The sequence below is a fragment of the Gordionus sp. m RMFG-2023 genome, chromosome 2, assembly GCF_954871325.1.
Source record: "Gordionus sp. m RMFG-2023 chromosome 2, tfGorSpeb1-WG-v2, whole genome shotgun sequence".
Classification (NCBI taxonomy): domain Eukaryota; kingdom Metazoa; phylum Nematomorpha; class Gordioida; order Chordodea; family Parachordodidae; genus Gordionus; species Gordionus sp. m RMFG-2023.
Window position 1 is genome coordinate 4097047 of NC_088776.1, and position 21106 is coordinate 4118152.

The following is a 21106-nucleotide window of genomic DNA, read 5'->3' on the forward strand; positions in this document are numbered from 1 at the left end:
TCGTTTTTCTAAAGATGGCCCATATCTCATGAAAGTCGATTTGAAAAGTAAAATTTGACATTTTTATTAGTTAGTGTATTATATACTGCCAACATACAAATTTTTAATAAAATTAAAGGGGGTAGGGTTTAGAATCGAGTTTTTGGTTAATTTAATATGGAATACAACATATTTTTTTATTACTAATTAATGAATTTTCAAATATATCCATGGATAAATATTTATATTTTTTTGTAAGAGGTATTTCAGTTGTTTATCACATTTATTTCAAAATAGACAATTTTGTTAACTTAAATATATTTCGTTACCTAACCTAACGCCATTATATGTATTAAAAAAAATAAACTTTAAATTATTCTTGTGCTTCATGAATCAAATTAAACGATAACGTTAAAATTTATCTTAAGATTAAAATTTTATTCATAGTTTATTTTTTGTAAAGTTTTAAAGCCACCCTTATTTTTTTGGTTTAGTTCTACAACTGACATTGCTCTTTTTAGCATTTCTTATAACTCAAAACTTAACTGACATTAATCCTATAACATAAGCACGTGACACAGACGTATTCAAAAATCACTTATTCATATCTAACAGGATGACAATCGCTTTGTTCGACTATATTTAAATAAAGACCTAAATTATTTTAGCGGTTTTTATGAAATTATTGAGATATTCGCTATCAGAATCTAGTTCATTCTTTGAAGATCAAATTGAAAAGGAGAAAACTACCATAAATAGCTATAACCTGAGATCTCACAATGATCTTACCACAAGTTAGACTTAATATTTAATGCATTTAATTTTAATATTCAAGTAAAGTCACTAAGAAAGAAATTTATATTCATTCTATTTTATACTATAATTATGCCTTATAATTTCTCTATAATTTTAAATATTATTGATAATTTTATTAATATTTTTTAGGGCATATAAAAAATAGATTTTAATGCTATTTATAGTTTAAGATTTCTTACATAATGTTAATAAAAATGTGTCAAAAAGTGATTCTCTAAAATAAAATATATCTTGTTAAAATGCTTATATACTAGTTAATTTTAAAATCATGACCTAATCATAAAATTTTAGTTATAGAATTTTATATTATGTTCTTAAGATGGGTGGGGTGCCTTTTGTCTATAGCCAAATATATAGCCTATATCCCCTAAAAAGCCAAAATATTTCACTCATTTACTTTAAATATACTATTACAATTTCTCATTTATTAAATAATTAAGTCCTTTGCTGCTTAGCCAAAACAAAATTTCTCTAATTTGCAACACTTTTTTAAAAACTATTATTTTCTAATATACTATTATATTTTCTTATTTGTTATTAGATTTGACACTTTTAGGCAAAATGGATAAAGGCGAAACACCATTCAAAGATATTAGAAGATGTTTGCCAAATTTAATTTGCAAAACTTGTTTACATATATATATATATATATATCAGAGATCTACAGGCCCCCAGCCCCGAGTACACAGGCTGGGCCGTATTTTAATTTTTTTAAATATACCCTGGCTGTGCCTAAAAAATTTTTTTAAAAAAATATCTGGGCTGAAAAAATCTGGGCTGTGCCGTACAAATGGTACCTCTGCAGGTCTTTGATATATATACAATTAAACATTAGTAATAAGAAAAATCCCACATTATTCTCTATTGTAATTTTTTTTTCTGAAATTATACTGGAACCCTTAGAACACTGGAATTCAACAAACCAAAACCTCTACAAATATTCACAACTTTCTTAGATTCAATTTTATTTAGTTGGAATATCTTATTCTTAATTTCTTTAGCTTAGTAATTAATTAGACTAATTTCTTTTTCGATCAATGATTAATTTTTAATTTATTTAATTAAAGTCATAATTTTCCTAAGTTTACAATAAATTTCATAAGTAAATATATTTTGTAATTTTCGCAATTATATCGATATTATTCTGTGTTATTATTTTAACATCATTTACAAGTTTTGAAAATAATGATTGACTGACATGTTGAAATAAAAAAAATCTTTATTATATTATAATACAAGTCGAAATTCTGTGACATGACACTCCTTTATGGGACCAGAACACAGATTAATATATTATAAACAAATCTATATTAAAAATAAATACTAGGTTATAAAAAGGTTCAAAAATTTTTTATATAAGTTTTTAATTCAAGGTGATATCTTCTACCACAAATACATTATTATAGTTACAGATCTTCCCACAACATGTCTCTAGTTAATATGGAGTGGAGTGATTGCCACCATTAGTGGTTGTCCCCTTTTCTTACCGATCCACCAATGAAGATTTTGTCGGGACATGCTCTTTGATATAAGATTGGAATGTAGAGGGCCCTAGCATATTCTCCACAAATTCAAGAGCTAAGAGTTTGTGGGATCTTTGGATATCATGATCTATAAGACACCTGCATATCACTTTGTTGTTTTTTTTTCCACTTTTTTTTGGGAAGACGGTCACATTGCCTCATCATATGCTCATCTGATTGGCAATTATAGCATTTCCTTTTCTCCCCAACATTAGGTGTAGCCTCCTTTCGAAATGGTTCGATTTTTATCCCCATATTTTTTGGGCTCCTGGTCATGGCACCAGGATTTTTTTTTCTTTTAAGGTGGATAAGTGATACAACTAGTGTTGTGTTGTTAAACGGCTCTTGAGCCAGCCAACTCAATATTTTATCCAGAAAAATACTATAAGCAAGCCTGAAGATTTTGATCACAGAAATCACAAATGGTCTAGGCATATATTAGTGAAATTTTGAGGTTTGGGCAATATTTTTCTGGTCAAAGCATTGAGTTAGCCGTTTTTAAAAATCGGCTCAAAACGAGCCGTTTAACAACACCAAGCTACAACTATTAATTTTTTTTTCTAGCCTAGTCTGGATATATCAATGACATATATAATACCTAGACTGACGATTCATTCCTTAAAAGTGTACATCAATGCAAATCAGCTGGAGACGCCATCTTGGTTACACTAATAATTATTAAAATTTTAAACGAGAGCCTAATTCATTCCTATATCTGATGCAAACTTTATTAAGGAATTTGCCGGATCATCGAGATAATTAGGAAGCAAGTTATCAATTTTATAGTAGTTTTTTAACATGAGAATAATTACTATATGTGTTACCAAAATGGCGGGTTCAGCTGATTTGCTTTTAACGACGCTTAAAAAATGCATTTTAATGAATGAATCGTCAGTCTCTGGTATTACATATGTCATTGATTTTCAATGATTTTTTCAAAGGGGAAAGATTGACATTAACGGACAGTAAATGACGTTTCTATTATATCGATTTTCTAACTTGAATTTCATAGAATTTTTTTTGTTGATCGCGAGATACCGATTTTTTTGATTTTTTTTCTTCCTATTTTTAAAAATGAAATTATACCAATTGACCTGATCTGGGCAGGTCTCCCTAATAAATTGCATAATGAGAAAAAAAAAATATATCTGATGACTGACGATATATTCATTATAAATAAGTGTACATCAATTAAAACAGCTGAGGACGCCATTTTGGTTACCCGTATCTTTGTTAAAAAAATTTTTAAACGAGAGGCCAATTTATTCCTATGTCTGACGCTAACTTTTATTAAAGAATTGCCTGATCGTCGAGTTAATAAGGAAGCAATTACTATATATGGGTTACCAAAATGGCGGGTCAAGCTGATTTCCATTCAACGACGCTTCCCAAGCTATGTCCGCTCCTTCGCGTAACTATTATCTCAAAATTCGATCTTGATTTTGTACCATATACGAATTCTCTACAATGCTTTTATCGATGATAATTCTTTTACGATGGGTGCATCGAACAATTCCACATACATGACCGAATTCGTCAAGCTGGGTTTCCCTAAATTTAATGGCGATGACAGCGCTTGTATAGGGAAATTACAATATAACATATAATTACCAGAATTGTTAAAAGATTATTTTTAAATGGATCTAGATACAGATACATCGTCTAAAATAATATTCTAGATACCGATATTTTAATCAAAAATCTATCTAGATACAGATACCACATTTTTATATCTAGATTTAGGATCTAGATACAAAACAACTTTGATAATTACAATTACATATTTCAAATATTTAATATACCCAATTCGTAAAGACGCTTTCACCCCTATCCGATCCCAAAAATTATCGATTAATTCGAAAAAACTCGACTCGAACCACACAAAGAAGACCATCGCCTTAGATACGAATAACCCAATTGTCCAGGTGGTCTTAGACAAATTGCCGACTCGTATTGATACATCCGAAAATATTCGCGCGACGAATTACGGTAATTTTTTGATGTTTTTTTTAAAAGCAAATAACTAGTTACTTTTTTTTAAAGTATGTTAAATATATATCCTCCCGGGTCGGTTGTATTAAATTTTTTTTGACATATACACGGGCCGGGTCGAGCCTGAAATATCCGCAGGGCCTGATATATTTTTTTACCAAAAAATTCGGACCGAGCCACAAAAGGTACCACTGCAAGTCTCTGATATATATGTTAGCATCAACGTGTTTTTTCAACTTTAAATCATTTTTTGAGCGCTTTTTTTAAAAAATTTATAGATATGATTCTACCGGAAATTTATTTTAGCATGTTTATGAATACCAGAGTTGTTAAAAGATACTTTTTAAAGGGATCTAGATACAGATACATCGTCTAAAATAATATCTAGATACAGATACCACATTTTTATATCTAGACAAGGTATCTAGATCCTTTAACAACTCTGATGAATACCAATCACACGAAATTATAGACAATTTTTGCTGTTAACCTTTGAGTCATTCCTAATCTATATTTTTCTAAAAAAAAACTGATATTGATTATTATTTAAGTTCAAAAGTTCGTAGTGAAATTGTCTGAAACTTATAGTATAGGTATTTCGAACATGATAGAATACTACATTTCCAGTAAAATCAGACTTTTAAAATTTAAAAAAAAAAGGGCTCAAAAAGTGATTTAAAGTTAATAAAATTAAGACATTACCGGAAAAAACACGTTGACGCTAACATATATATACAATGACATATATAACACCTAGACTGACGATTCATTCATTAAAATGCATTTCTAAGCGTCGTTAAAGCAAATCAGCTGGACCCGCCATTTTGGTAACACGTATAGTAATTATTCTAATGTTAAAAAACTGTTATTAAATCGATAACTTGCTTCCTTATCATCTCGATGATTAGACAATTCTTTAATAAAATTTGCGTTCTTACATAGGAATAAATTAGGCTCTCGTTTAAAATTTTAATAAGGATTAGAGTAACCGATGGCGTCTCCAGCTGATTTGCATTGATGTACACTATTAAATGAATGAATCATCAGTCTAGATCAAATATAAAGTCTCACCTACAATAGGCCGCTCCAAGAACACTTTTTTTATAGTCTGGGTAAGCATATTTCTGGTGAAAAAAATAAAACTAGAACACCTTTAAACACAAATTTTTGAAATTAGTTTTTATTATTGAAGTCAAATAAAAAATTTTTATGAAAAAAATAAATAAATTATGTGTTATTTATATATTTATCGGAGACCTGTGCAGGGGTGCCCATTTACACGACCGGACCGGATTTATTTTCAAAAATTTTTTTCGGCTTTGCCCGGGTTTTATATTTTCAAAACCGGCCCGGCCCTGATTTTTTTAAAAAAATTACATTTATTCGCAATTTTTATTAGATAAAAATGGCGATTTAAGATATTCGGTTTTAAAAACTACGACCAAGCCCGTGTGGCCAGACTTAGGTCCGGGCCTGCACGCTGCAACATATTATTTATTTTTTACCAAAACAAATAATCATGTGATATATTTTTTTTTGATAATAACCCAACTCAAGGAATGTGCAACTCATGGAAATTTTTTTAATTGGATGAAATATATGTAGTTAAACAAGTAGGATATTAAAGGTTAGAAAAAATATGGGTTTGGGTTAATTAAAGTAGGGGTAAGATATATAGAAAAGGGGTTTTAAGAAAATATAAAAACAAATCTGACAGGTCACGTGATTAAAAATTATTTCCCCTGAGTTGGACCATAATAATTTTTTTAGCATATTTTTATTTGAAATTCCATTGACTACAATTTGTATAATATTAATTTTTTTTTTAATATTAAAAATGATATTTTTTTTGAGAATGTAACGAGTAACGGTATCTTATAAAGATACTTCTATTAACACTAATAATTATAATCGATCAACTTAGGTAACGATAACCACGAGAGCGTCGAAATCCAGAAGAAAAGTCAGGGAAAAATGGATAAAGGGAACAAAAGATCCAAGAAAAAGGGACTATCCGAGTTGGATAGACTCGCGATCCGAAGTTTTAGACCTGAGTGGGCCTCTACTAATAGTCACATTCGAGGAGTGGATCCAGGTACGATGTCATGTTAGCATGCACCGTTATTCTACAATTTTATTAGGAGACGCGATGTACTCCCAGGGGTCATAACCGTAGCGAATATCGGTTTAGGCTTATATAAAAATAACGGATTAGAGTTCAGATTCAGTTCAAGAAAAATAGTAATAATATAGTAACCGGAACTTTTAACAACCCGAAACATTTTTTTAAAAATTAAGGTTCCCGGATAGTGTTGTTAATCGGCTCAATCTGAGCCGATTTTTTTTAAAAACGGTTAATTCAATATATTATCCGGAAAAATATTACGCAACCCCGTTAATTTTTGCTCATAGATGGAAGTGAGGCTTGGACATCTATGAACGAAATCTCGAGACTTAGTCAACATCTTTCTGGCTAGAATACTGAGTAAGCCTTTTTTAAGAATCGGCTTAGTTCGGGGTTCAATAGAAAAAAAAATTTAAATTTATTTTAGGCAATGTCCAAAATATTTTTTTAAAAAAATTCACAATAATTTGAAATTTGTATAATTTTGTTAGAAATGTTTTGGACACGTTTTTATTTTTTATATTTAAAATAGCTTATTTATATTTATTTTCATTAATGTTTGCAAAGTTTGTGAATTTTAATTTTACGATATTTTGGACTCAGCCTTATAAAAACTTATATTAAAATTTAATATAGAAAAAAAACATGCAAATTATTTAATAATTTATTTTTTGCTTGGAATTATTTTAATTTTACGATATTTTGGACTCAGCCTTATAAAAACTTATATTAAAATTTAATATAGAAAAAAAACATGCAAATTATTTAATAATTTATTTTTTGCTTGGAATTTTTTTTATTATATTTTTTTTAGAGTATACACCATTTTTATGTAAAAATTTTATCGAGCATATTGTAACTTTTTTTTTGTTAATAATAGATAATAATAAATCTATAGTTTAGGAATATCAATTTTTTGTTTGTTTGTTGGATCATTAAATTATATAAGTTAGACCAAAAGAAGATGAAAATAATCACGGGGTAAATAGCTTTATTAAATGCAAGTTGCAAATGCACTGTCAAATTTCGGCATTAAAAAAATTTTCGGTTATTTTAATTTTAACCTCTCCGATTTGGAAGATATCATGGATAATTCGCTTTTCTAATTTATAAATGATAAATTATTTTTATGGAGTAAGGCCTGAATATAGTAAAATAAAATTTTATTTAAAAGAATCTAACTAAATTTTATAAGTCTTTATATTTCTACAACCCCAAACCCTGAAACTCTTTTTAGAAGGAGGGTTCACAGCTAGTGTTGTTAAATGGCTCGTTTTGAGCCAATTTTTAAAAACGGCTAACTCAATATTTCGTCCAGAAAAATATTACGCAAGCCTCAAGATTTTGCTCATAGAAGGAACAAAGGTCTAGGCATATATTATCGAAATCTCAAGACTTAGGCAATATTTTTTCTGACTAAAATATTGAGTTAGCAGTTTTAAAAAATCGGCTCAAAATGAGCTGTTTAACAACACTATTCACAGCCTTGTAATTGTGGGTTCGGTTCGCACTTTTTAAAAACTGTTTCGAACCTTTTCGTATATCACTAAATCCCAAATTTAAAAGAAAAATAAACTATAAGTAGTGATGTAAAACGGCCCGATTTGAGCCGATATTTTAGCCAGTAAGATATTGCTTAAGGCCGCATTCATAGTGGATCCGATCCCACACGATTTAACAGCTGGTCGATTTTTAAAATCGGTTTATGAGAATCAATTTTTCTTTATTAAAACCAATATTTCTTAGGTTATTATCATGTATAGAATTAAAGATAAAATAAATGTTATTTAAAAAAAAAATTGATCTCATAAACATATTTTAAAAATCGATCAGCTGTTAAATCGTGTCGCATCGGATCCACTATGAATGCTACCTAAGCCTCGAGATTTAGCTAATAGATGTCCAAACCTCTGTGCCGTTTACGAGCAAAATCTTTAGGATTGAAGTAATATTTTTCTCTGGATAAAATATCGAGTTAGCCGTTTTTTTTTAAAAAAAAGGCTCTTATACCACACTAACTATTGGTATAGCGCTATTTAATTTATAAATTATAAATAAATAAACGGTATATATATACAATTATTTGTTCAACCAATCAAAAATTGATAAATAATATTTCAAGACAAGTTTTATGGATATCCAAAAGATCAAAACCGATTTTTTTTTGTGTGTATTTCTTAATTTATATTCAGTCCCAAAAGTTTATGGCAAAATTGTCTGAAGTGTTATAGGTTAGGTAGGTAGTCCGCTTATGCCGATATGTATTTCCGGTCAAATAAGATCTTTTAAATTTAAAAACGATCCTCATTTAAATGATTCAGAACGTAAAAATTTGGATAAAACTAATCAACAATCGAAGCATTTATCATGTTTATTCCTGGAACCTGAACCAACCAATATACAAAAAAGTGGAAACCTTAAGCTATTATCGATATCGGCCGCTACCTTCAATTTTAATTTGTAGTGTCGGTTTTGTTGCCAACCGATACACTATTAGTATCGGGTTCTATGTCAATCGATACAATATTAGTTTCGGAAATTGGTATAATGCCTCTATTCTTTTCTCTTTTTTGTTAAATCTAAAGAATCACGCTATTCTATTCAGCCAAGCGAAAGGGGAGAAAAAGAAGGAGAAAAAAAAATGAACCAAACCCCAGAACTTTTCTCCTTTTGAAATCATCAGAACTATTTACGACAAATTTATTAATAATTTTTTTGTTGTTTGTTTTTTTAGACAAAACTTTGACAAATACCTGTAGATCTTCAACGAGAGTTCGAACCTTGCGCTTCCAACAACTCAACTTGGACAAGATCTGCGCTCAGCAGCCTCCCGCGGTTATTTTAAAAAGTGAAGAGCCAAATAGAATCATAAATCTAGTTTCATAATAATTAATTTTTTTTGGGGAGCGGTTTTTGGTACGAAATAAGTGGGGAAATTTTTTTTAAATTAACCCTATTCCATACCCTGGCGGCATTTAAATCACCCTAACTTGGCCCAAATGGCTACCTAATCGGGGGAAATTTTTAAAAATAATCGGCATCGATCCGATATTTAATATCTTACAAAATCAAACTTGAATATTAATTACTCATAATTATAGAATCGAATCAATTTAAATTAAAACAATTATCCAAATTTTGTTTCGCCCTTTACATATACCCAAATCCATAGTATAAAAATAGTTAAAGGTTTGGGCTGGATAAGCAAAACAACGTGAAAACTTCCTAATTCCTTCATTAGGAACATATTAGCAAAATATAAATCAAACCAAATATGTTATAAACTTACTCGATGAATAATGTACTCTATAATGTTGACACGCCAATCAATTTTGCTTTTTGAAAAAAACTATTAGTTTAAATAATACAAAAAAAAAATTATACTTAATTCATTAATAGGTTTTCTATACATTTTTCATAATTCATGATCCTATTAGGAAATTTTAATTACGAAATTTTATAACCACGATTTTTATTTTCCTGGTGGATTTTAAAATAGTGATTTTAAGAATATTCATAAAAAGAGATGTAAAATATTTTTATTGTTAAATCACTTTTATATTTTAAGTAATAATCTATATACACATAATAAGTAATAAACAAATTTATTTGAAATTTGAAATAAATATTTAAAATAATATTTAACATTTATATATCGAAGATTTCTTTTTAGAGATACCAAAATTTCCAATTTATTAGAGGTCAGCCTGCGGCGATGGTCAATATCACCAGTTTCACTAAAAACTGATTCTGAAGAGATTATCGCACACTTTTATAAACAGAATGCCCCAAAAAATGACAATATGGCAGAATGTTAATTAATTAATTATTATTAAAAAAATATTACATAAAAATGGATTTCGATTTTATTTATAAAAATAAATGATTTTAAAAAAATTTTATAACATTTTATTTTTGTTAAAGACGCCATTTTATATCGGATCAGAAAATTTTATAATATTGGCCGATAACCGATATTTTAAAATGGGCGAAATATCGGCCCGATCCGATAAAAATATCGGTATATCCCTAATGAAAAATGTTCACTAGGAATTTGACAAAATTTACAGATAACATCTGACCGGGTTGAAGTGCCATCAAATCCTCTTTGTTTTCCATCTCAATTTCCTGATAATAAATGATTACTTGGTTTATTTGTTAATAAAATCATCATCTCTCGGCATTAACATTCCAGAGTTTTCTAACGTGGCCTGTCGTGCTTGGTTTCAGACTTCAGTAGATGATCCGAAGATACCTAACTACCCTCTCTCATGTTTATAAGGATTTATTTTTGTGTAAGGCCATGGTTTGGAAATGGAATAGGTTCTATACTATTTCGACCAGAATAATTGTCTCCCTCGGAAAATAGTGATTCCTTAAAAAAAAAACTAAATTCATTTTTGATTTGCGTAAATGAAATGGTTAACTATAAAAGAAGATGCGAATTATTATGAATGGTCTCATACTCACACCCGCTTATTTTCTCTGGGGAGGGAGGGGGAGTAGGATTTCATAAAAATAGGAAATTAATTCAAAAATAGAATACGAAGGTTTAGAGATAATGGTCCATATTTAATTTTTTTTTTGCTAATTATTAACGAAGTCATTGGTAACAGATGTTTGATTATTTTTATTTGTCGTAGATACCTTACAAAACGGTTTGGACCGACTTATAGGCACGGACGAAGAGTCGGCAATTTGGTCAATCAGGAATAAAATTCCTGAAAGTAAAAAAAGGAAGAAGAAGAAAAATGTTGAAAATGTGGGCGAGGGCCTTCTCCCAACCCCCAAAAATTTCGTCGGGGTGATGGAAAAAAATGTCAATTACGTTTTCGATTTTAAAAATCAACAGACCCGACGCGAACTCGTGCCAGATACAGATGATCCCCTATTAAATCATCTCAATATGGGTATGGGTGATGAATATATCCGCAACGTGCCCTCGACGTCTTACGACTTTTCCGTCACCTCCAGTCTCAAAATTTCGCAGCAGAAAGCGCCTAAAAAGCCTCGCGAGAAACAGAACAAGCCCATAAATCTCATCTCCACTCCCCACACCGCCAAAGCCGTTCTCAAAATTAGCCAAAAAAGAAAGGTTTTCGATTCGAATATTTTTTTATCCAAAGATCCGAACCGTAACGAATATCGATTTCGGTTTGTAAAAAAAATCGTAATACCCGCTCGTTCGAATGTTTTTTTTTATACACAAGAAGGGAAATCATATATTCAGATATTTCATCCTTATTTCCTAAAAAAAAGAATAATAATATTGGGTTGGTATTTTATTCTGTAAAAATTTATCCTTTTGAGAACACTTTTTTCGGGTAGTTGGCACCGTCGAATAGCGATACAATAATACATAAGATACCTGAAAAATAGTTCCTTTTTTTAGAGGTCAGGGTCGGGTACAAGTTTTTTTAACGGTTTCTATCGGTTTATAATAACGAGTAACCGTGTATTCACAGCTAGCGCGAATAAAATTGACGGAGCAAATATTGACAAAAGTCTATCGCCCCGCAAATTCGCGCCAACTCTCAATGCGGAGTAATATCGATTTAAATGGTTTGATCTCAGGTTCCTTATACGTTGGTCGGAGATCTCCCCAGCTTCATTTTTCTTGTCTAGGCCGAAAAAAAAAGAGCTCCATTTCTTGTTCCTTTTCCGGTCGAATTTGTTTTTTTTAAATTTGTGCAAATTCTTGAGACATGGTTTCCTTTTTTATTGTTGAATACGACTCCAAGAAAGACAGGTGTTGCTAGATATCGATGAAACAAGTTTAGAAAGAGTGGATGGCAGTTAATAGTCAAATTTTTTTTTAAAGCTGGATTATTATCATTTATTGCTTTAAATGTGGTTCCTTGAGATAATTTTTCAATTTCGAGGGAATGCCGGCAATTTTCCATGGTATTGATAATTAAATCAGCATAAGATCCTCACAAACAAATATGCAAGTTGAATTGGTAGCACTGATATTGTTGGGATTTCTCCCATATCCATAATTTGATTTTCTATACTATATAAATAATATTTAAAAAAAAACAATATTTAAATAAATTTAATTTTTTTTACGTACACTAAGTGAATTAATTTATTCCACATACATTCTAGAATTATCTTTTCTCTATAAAGTTTCGATTGAATTGAAGGAAAAAGGTTGTTTTAACTCGTGGATCCAAAATCTCATCCTTCATAGTCTGGACATCTTTACCATGCTCATCATGATTGGCTAGTTTTTTTTAAAGTAAATCTAGGAATGCAATAACATGCTGATTGATACATTTTCTCCACTAATTTCTTTTGTGGATGCGACGAATTAAATAATAATGAAGCCAACTGGAAATTTATTTTTTTAAAATGAAGACGCCATTTTATCGGATCATGTCGGCCGTTAACCGAGATGCTTAAAGAGATGAATAATCGGCCCGATTCGATCAAAAATATAGGTTAATCTCTACTAATGATCCTTCTTCTATTCGATGCCGATAATGTTCTCAAATAACTCCGATAAACTCGTATATTTATAAACTAATTCGATTATTAAATTTATTTAAAATGTTATAAAAAATCAGAAGAACGCGCCTATTATCGAGATGCGGAACGAAGCCGGTGTCGATATCTCAGACATCAGTCATTCGTCTCAGCCATCACTCCACCTGGATCCGGTTTTCATGGCAACGCGGATAACCCCCGAAAATAAACGCAGGGCCGTTCTGCGAGCACAAAAAAATCATAAAGACGAGCCCCCTGAGGCGAAAACTAGTAAACAAAAATACCTTATCTATCTAAAACAAAAAATATCCATTTAAATTTTATTAATTATCACGCCAAATAGATCTCTAGAAATCTCATTTTGTAGGCACCCATGTTTTCTGACCCGGTTTTGTTATCCGTACGGGTTACGGTCCGGGTTTGCAGATCTCTGATATAATTAATGACGTATAATAATGCCTGGACTGACGATGCATTCATAATAACGCATTTGAAAGCGTCGTTGAATGCAAATCAGCTGGACCCGTTATTTTGGTAACCCATATTGTAATCATTCTTATGTTAAAAACTACTATTAAATTGATAACTTGCTTCCTTATTATCTCGATGAGGCAATTCATTAATAAAATTTGCCTCAGACATAGGAATAAATTGGCCTCTCGTTTAAAATTTTTAATAATGACATGGGTAATCAAAATGGCGTCCCCAGCTGTTTTCATTGATGTACACTTTTATGAATGCACAGTCAGTCTAGGTATTATTATATGTCACTCATTGGATTGTACTTAGCCAATATACCACCTAGAGGTCTGCAATGAGCGAGTTATTAAGCCAACCGCCCATGTTTTTTTAAAGAAAATACACCCGTCCGCTTATTTATTTAAAAAAAATGTTTGTTTAGCCCGCCCTTCCCCACAATGTTTAAATTTTTCGGATAAGCTAAAACTTACACCCCTCTCCTCGTTGTTTCGATATAAAAAAATGGCTACTTTAATTTTTTTTCTTCTTTCTATGACTCCATTTTAAATTCATTAATAATAATAATAATAATAATAAATATTCTCATATTTTCGTTTTAATTTTATTTATTTTTTTCACAAGTATGGTATAAAATAATCGTTGCATAAGTTTTGCTTTTAAATAGAGAGAGAGAGCTGTACTACATCCGTATTTTTCACCAGTGACAATCCCGGATTCTCACTTTTATAATTATCCTGCCGGGTTCGGTAACGGGTCTTATAAAATGGTGTTGTTAAACGGACCGATTTAGCCGATTTTAGATTAGGATTTTAGCTCCAAATAATATTATACGAGCAGGGAGATTTCGTTAATAGACGTCCAAACCTCTCCGCCATTTATGAGCAAAATCTCCAGGCTTACATAATATTATTTTGGCTAAAATCTTGATCAGACATTTTTTTAAAAATTGGAAGTTTTTTAGTTTGGGATCTAAATTTTTTTTACCGATTTTTTTCAAGAGAAAAAAAAACCCAAGTATTACCTTCTCTAGGTTATCTTGTTAATATTATTTCGAAGATTTCCCTAGAAATGTATATAATAGTGCGCACAAAATTGTGCGTTTCAAAACGCTGCGTTGCAAGCGCAAATTAATGCATTTCAAATGGCCTCGTGCGAATCGGTAAAATTTACCGTTTGGCGTTAGCAACCATTTTTAAAAAAAGGCGAATAGGTTTGCCTTTTTCATTACTTTTTTTTTAATTATTCGCTTTGTAATATTATATAAAAATGTAAATATAAATAACTTACTTATATCCTTAAAAAAAGGATATTTATAAATTAAGAGAAATGTAGAAGGCAGACGATAATATAATTTTCAAAGACAAATCCTTTTTTTTTTAGAACTTATTTAAAATTTTGAATAGACGGATATTAATTTTTTTCACTTTCATTTTCGAGGTATTATAATTAAAGCCTATATTAATTATAACAAAACAAAAAAAAATTGATTATTATTCCTCTAGGGAGTGTTTTAGGTTCGAAATTTATCGAGGAACAATTCAAAAGTCCCAATCATAACAGCTACATTTCGAACAGTGATGTAGATGATGCCCTGACTGACGATTTTTCGGTAGCGGGTTCGAGTGACAGGGAAAGTGTCATCAGCCGACTTACATCGAAGTTTTTGACTAGTGATAGGCCTACGGTGAACCATATTGCCCCACCTATTCAGCCACCCGATTATAATTACGATCGTAAAATTATTTATTATAAATAAACAAAAATCACCTAATAATCTTAGGATGCCTAAATCATTTTAATATAACAATTTCTATCAGAAGACCGTTAGATATTTTTGTTGTTGTTGTCTCAGCTCGTTTTATTTTTCATCATTTTACGGGCCCGGTTCCAAATTATTTCTAAAATATTTACACTATTTTCCAGCTGATTAATAATTGATATTTAAATATTCATTTTTGAAATCTTACCATATTTTTTCCTTATTTCCGGGACACGTCTGCAGGTTTCTGATATCCCTAATCATCTTGAAATGTTGACTAAAAATTTAGCGATGACTTGGTAAGGCAAAAAAAGGTTTTGTATAACCAGCCTCATAAAAACTATTGGGTAATGATCGTCTAAGCGAATTATATCTTGCTCTAATAAATTATTACTCGTGACGTTATAGGTATTTCGATAATTTTTCCGCGGATTAATTTTATAACGCAATTGAGCTTGTAAAGAGGAATTTAGTAAATTATATGCATGTTTTGGTATTCTTAATTGACTCAATTGAGGGGGGGGGGTGGTTATTGTTTTATTACTGTCATATGTAAGGCTAGTTGCCTAGTGTTTAAAAAAATGTAAAATAATATTATTTAAGAATTTAGATATTTAAGCGTTTGTGCATTAGAGTTTTATCGTCTGCTTAGTAGTTATATTTAATTTTGAAGAATTCTCATGAATTTTGAAGTTATAGGTTTTGTATATATTATATTTAAAACTACTTGCTGTGTAATATATAACTTAATATATATAGTTTCAATTTTTTTTTGTAATTAAACTTTCAAACTCGATATCATTTGGTGTGCCAAATTTAAGAGGTTGAGGAGGGGGGGATTACTCCTTTAAAGTGCATTCTATGTTTCATGTACAAGCATTCTAAAATATAATTATGTTATAAGAAAATTATATTAATTTATAAGTGAAATTATTACATTTTAAATAATTATTGACTGTATGAGATAGGTTAAGCTGTTATTAAAAAAATAAATAACAAGTGAGTGACAAGCAACACAACATTTTTTTACCTCTCTCTTTTAAGCGTAGCAAATAAGCATGCTTGGATGGCTTCACTTAGCTGTGAACTTTATCCTTTTGCACCTTATATATATATATATATATTTATTTATAACCATCCAAAGAACAAAGTGCTATGATCAACATTAACCTTCAAACGTCTACTGGTGTGCGACTAGTACCATTAAGTGAGTAAACTTTGATTTTAAATAAAATTTATTCGTTATCAAAAAAAAAGAGTTTATGTAGAATAGCGAAAATTAAAAACCGTATCATGCTTTTATTTGTACCGGATCGAAACCCGGGTTTTGAAAATTAATAACCTGGCATTTTACGTTTTGTCTTATCAAATTAGGGCCATTCTCATCTGTATTCTACTAATTTAATAATTTAGGCCAAAATATAAAACCGTATAAGGCTTTATTTGTACAAGATCGAAAACCGGGATGGCGATAATAAAAAACCATATCAGAATTTTATTTGTACCGGATCGAAAACCGGGTTTTGAAAAACAATAACCTGCCATTTTAAGTTTTTTTTTCTTTCATCAAATTAGTGCCATTCTCATCTGTATTCTACTAATTTAATAATTTAGAATGGCAAAAATCAAAAACCGTATCCGGCTTTATTTGCACCAGATCGAAAGTCGGGTTTTGAAAATCAATAACCTACCATTTTAAGTTTTGTTCTTATCATCAAATTAAGGGTCATTTTTATCTGGATTCTATTAATTTAATAATTTGAAATCTATTAATAAATTCAGAAATGAAACGATAAGATTTTCGATATAAATTTCAAAATTGGAACAGACCGACAATAATCGGAATGGAAATACCCTAGTCAAAGTTGAATTCGAACCGTTATAACTTCGAAACCCCCTGTTTTAGAGTAGCTTGAAAGATAACTTTTCAAATGAATCTAGATACAAATACTTTGTATAAAAAATTGGATCTAGATACTTTAACAACTCTGCCATATTCATTAAAAACAATTTTTTTTCATTGCAAAAATTTTCATTAAAAAAGAAAAATCAATTTTATAATAATAATAATAGAATTAGTGTAAAACTAAAATTATTTTTTTAAAAAATACGTAACCCGACGAATGTCCTGCAATTAGCGGGCCTAAAAACCCTCCGCTAAAATTCATGGCAGTAGTACCTGATAGATTTTTCCATCCACTCCCTTTGGTATAATCCTGGCTTCGCCTATGACCCTACACTTTTTTAAAAAAGAAGCATCAACTAAAAATTTGCTTAGAACCAGTACACCCTCAGGAACAGAACATGGGAGCCCTCATTAAGATTATAAGAACCCGAACCCATAACCGATCTTGAAATTTAAAGAAAACGGTTATGGAACCTGAAATGCAAGATATTTGGTTCTACATGATTCATTTTTGGAAAGGGATTTATTGTTTTTAGATTGCTTCTAACACTCGGAATAGAACCCTCGGAAACCTTTTACCAAATTTAGGAACTAGAACTCACTTTTCAAAATCAGTAACCGTAATCAGGACCCGTTTTTTAGGTTTCCCAAAACCCCCTGCTTCATAATCTGTATAAATGGCGGATCAGATTAATATCTTGATCATTTTTTTTTTAAATTTTACACTTTTAGAATGCGTTTATTTTGACAAGGACAAAGATTCTTTACCCAAATTAGGACCCTCTCTGGAGCGCACGGTGGCGGACGACGATTATTACATTAATCGCATTTTCGATCTAACCAATTTTACTAACGGTCGGATTATATTGAAGCCATTAAAAACCAAACCGTCTTCCTTGACCGACATGAATATAGTATATATATATCAAAAATATATTCCACCATTTTTTTTGCTTTACTCCCCCCCCCCCCATCAACGGACCCTCTTTGGTTTAGTCGGCTCTTTTTATATTATATAGACAATTGGTTTCTATTTTTATCTTATATCATGGACATTAATGGCTAAAAAATTGGCTAATTCCACTCTATCTTTTATGCGAACCCCCAAAAAATATCCGCTATGCATTGAAAGCTTATTTATTTTTTTAACTTTATTCCTCATAGTTGAGGCTATAAAAATTTATCTAGTTTGAGGTGATCGTTTTTAGTTAAAAACGAGGTTTATTTTTGAATTTTGAACTTTCTTCAAAAGAAACTCGAGTCGGAGGTGATAAACCCTAGCCGGCTAGAAATGGGGTGACACAAACCTTAACAATGATCCCCAGCCTTAAAATAATCTAAACTTGCTCTTGAAGATCTCCTAACTTATGCCATCTTTGTGAGCAAAATCTCTAGGTCGCCTTTAATTTTTTTTTTTGGATAAAATAATGGGGTCGACGTTTTTTTAAAAAATCACAACACTGGTTAAGACTAGACCGAACCCTTTAGTGCGCTTAATGTTAAAACATGACAAGCCACTTGAAAAAAATATCGTTTCCATAAAACGACTATCAAAACGTTTTGGAATGGTCATACCGTTAGACACTATTTACTAAAACTTTTTTAAAAAAAAGTTATAATAAATCCCATATATGTTGGTTTAGTTGATGGAGTAGACGTGGTACTTTTTCTTTTAAACGAATTTAGAAGTTGTTTGCTTTTGAATAGCATGACCTGTCAACTTCAGGAAATCCCCTAATCCAAAAAAAAATGTTGCTTGAAGCGTATTTAATGTACAATTTTTTCTACAAAAAAACATTATGGATTTAATTAGATCAAAAGATCGTTTATAAATGATAAGCTTATTTTCCCCGAATATGTGGCAATTTTTTTTATATGACAATTTATTTTGGAACTGCTCACCAGTGTTGTACATACGGTTATGATGGATGATTTCTTTTCTAAATTCTCGTATAAACCTTTGCCCGTGAAAAATATGGATTATCCATATTTATTTTTCGTTCAAATATATTATCTCCGAAATTTGATGATAAGTATATCTAGATTTTTAAAAATATTAGTTATTATATTATTATTAATAAAAATGAGTGTATAATTATTATCTACTGAGTAAATTATTTATTATATTTTCTACTCAAAAATTCGATACAGTACATTCGAGTTGATGCCGGGAAAGTTTCAATGTTGATCAATGGCGCCAAATTATTCCTCCACGAAAATGATCACATCATTATTCCCCCAAGTTTCTATCATAAAAAAGAATTTATTTCACAAAGAGAATAATTATTGATTTTTTTTGGGCGGTGGGAAGGAGGGTTAAACTATCATTTAGATTTTTTTTTATTATCTGATTTAAATAAAAGTTTGCATATTTGGTTAAATCATCGTAAATGATAGGGGAAGTGGAAGCAAAATGGAATTATATTCTCCACTCCCCCCCCCCCTCCTCCTACGAAAATAATTCCTTGAAATTATACTCTTACCCCCCTTCATGTTTAATTTTTTTTATAACCATTTTACCTTAAAGCGTCATGACAAGTCAGAATTCGAAAGGCTTTTCTATAGAATAAATCTGAAATTTTTTTGAGAATGCTCAAACAAGATTTCAAATTTTACCTAAAGTTTCCAAAACTTTTGTGTTTTTATACATTAAATCTTTCATTATGAAATCACAATTTTTTTTTTAAAAAAAAATATACTTATTTTGGCTATTTAAGGAAAAATTTTGTGATCCAAAGATAAGATTTATCTTTTCAAAAATTTGCTTCGAAATTTTAAAGTATCTCATTTCAAACGGTGCATCATATATAACTCGTGGAGTAGAAGGTCGGAGTTACCCGCCAAACAGACCCGTGGTTTGAAACGGAATTTGGACCTGGCCCGTAAAATAATTTTATAAGACCGACCAGGCCGTAGTATTTTTTTTATGAAAGGAAAAGACAGCTTAAAAAAATTGCGAACTTCTAGCATGGCTTTTTAATATTTATTTGGCCCAGGATTTTTTTCGCGCCGACATATCATTTCAAATTTAAAATAATGCTTAAATGCAATTTTATAAAATTAAATAATCGATTGTGGTGGTAAATTTATTCTCGACCGAGGGTTACCTACTCCTTGCAGATTTTAATCTAGTTACATTGTTGATTAGCTTATCTTCTAATTTTTATTTAAATTAGGAAATCCAAATATTGCTATTAAATTAAATCTAATCATTAGATTATAAATATAATATTTTATTACTTATAATAATTTGATTATTTTATAATTATTATATTTTTTTTTCTTTTCTAGAGAATTCCTACTCACTTACAAATTTGCTATCAACAGAAACCGTATTAATGTACCTTGTATTCTGAAATAACTGAGACAAACGTTGGGATATCTTAACTAAACAATTTATTAATTAATATAGGAAATATATATACTTATAATATAAATATCGTACATGACATGTACAATGTGAATGCATTTAAATTGTGTGATAGATATATAATTAGTATTAGATAAATTTAAATTATATTTATTTTTTAAAATATAATAAATTATCAATGGACAAACTTTTAACTGAGGCCCTTGACCAGAATGTAACAATTTTTTTTTATTTTTAGCTTTCACCTTTTCTGGTGGTAAGCTCCTTCAATGTCTCTCTCCACTTTATGTTAATTCTTGCTATCTCTTTTATCTAATTTATACTTCTTCATATTGGCTCTAACTTTATGGCCCCATTGAAGTTTTGGCCTTCCTCTTTTACGTTTGCCCATCACTTCGAAACTCTCAACCTTATTTCCTATATAGTTCATAGGCCTTCTCATTGTGTGCCCATACCACCTAAGTCTGTTCACCATTAACTTATTCTTAATAGGCACAAACTTTAAACTTCCTAGTATAGGAATGTAACAATTATCCCTCAAATAATAAATCTTAGGTTAAAATTGTTTTGCTATTTTATAAAAAAATTTAATCCATTCGCAATCTTAATTGGCTCCTTGTGATAGTTGAAAACCAGCTACTCCCAAATGAATCTTAATTTTATTTAT

General features: G+C 30.2%; 1 protein-coding gene across 1 annotated transcript; it reads left to right on the forward strand.

Moving 5' to 3' along the window:
• The first annotated feature begins 621 nt into the window (after positions 1-621).
• On the forward strand, positions 622-20501 carry LOC135923908 (uncharacterized). Its single transcript, XM_065458913.1, has 11 exons — positions 622-773; positions 4134-4307; positions 6235-6405; positions 9170-9283; positions 11079-11530; positions 13005-13194; positions 14907-15137; positions 16308-16370; positions 17802-17983; positions 19221-19311; positions 20361-20501. Exons 1-11 carry the CDS (start codon positions 656-658, stop codon positions 20423-20425), a joined length of 1851 nt encoding a protein of 616 aa, XP_065314985.1. The 5' UTR covers positions 622-655; the 3' UTR covers positions 20426-20501.
• Positions 20502-21106: the final 605 nt, after the last annotated feature.

What these genes read in the sequence shown, in the direction of transcription:
- LOC135923908 (XM_065458913.1), top strand. Translation starts at nt 656, where the DNA reads ATGAAATTATTGAGATATTCGCTATCAGAATCTAGTTCATTCTTTGAA. An exon ending in TCCCGCGGTTATTTTAAAAA is followed by an intron (nt 9,284 to 11,078) that starts GTGAAGAGCCAA and finishes TATTTGTCGTAG; the next exon opens with ATACCTTACAAAACGGTTTG. An exon ending in AAATTAGCCAAAAAAGAAAG is followed by an intron (nt 11,531 to 13,004) that starts GTTTTCGATTCG and finishes ATAAAAAATCAG; the next exon opens with AAGAACGCGCCTATTATCGA.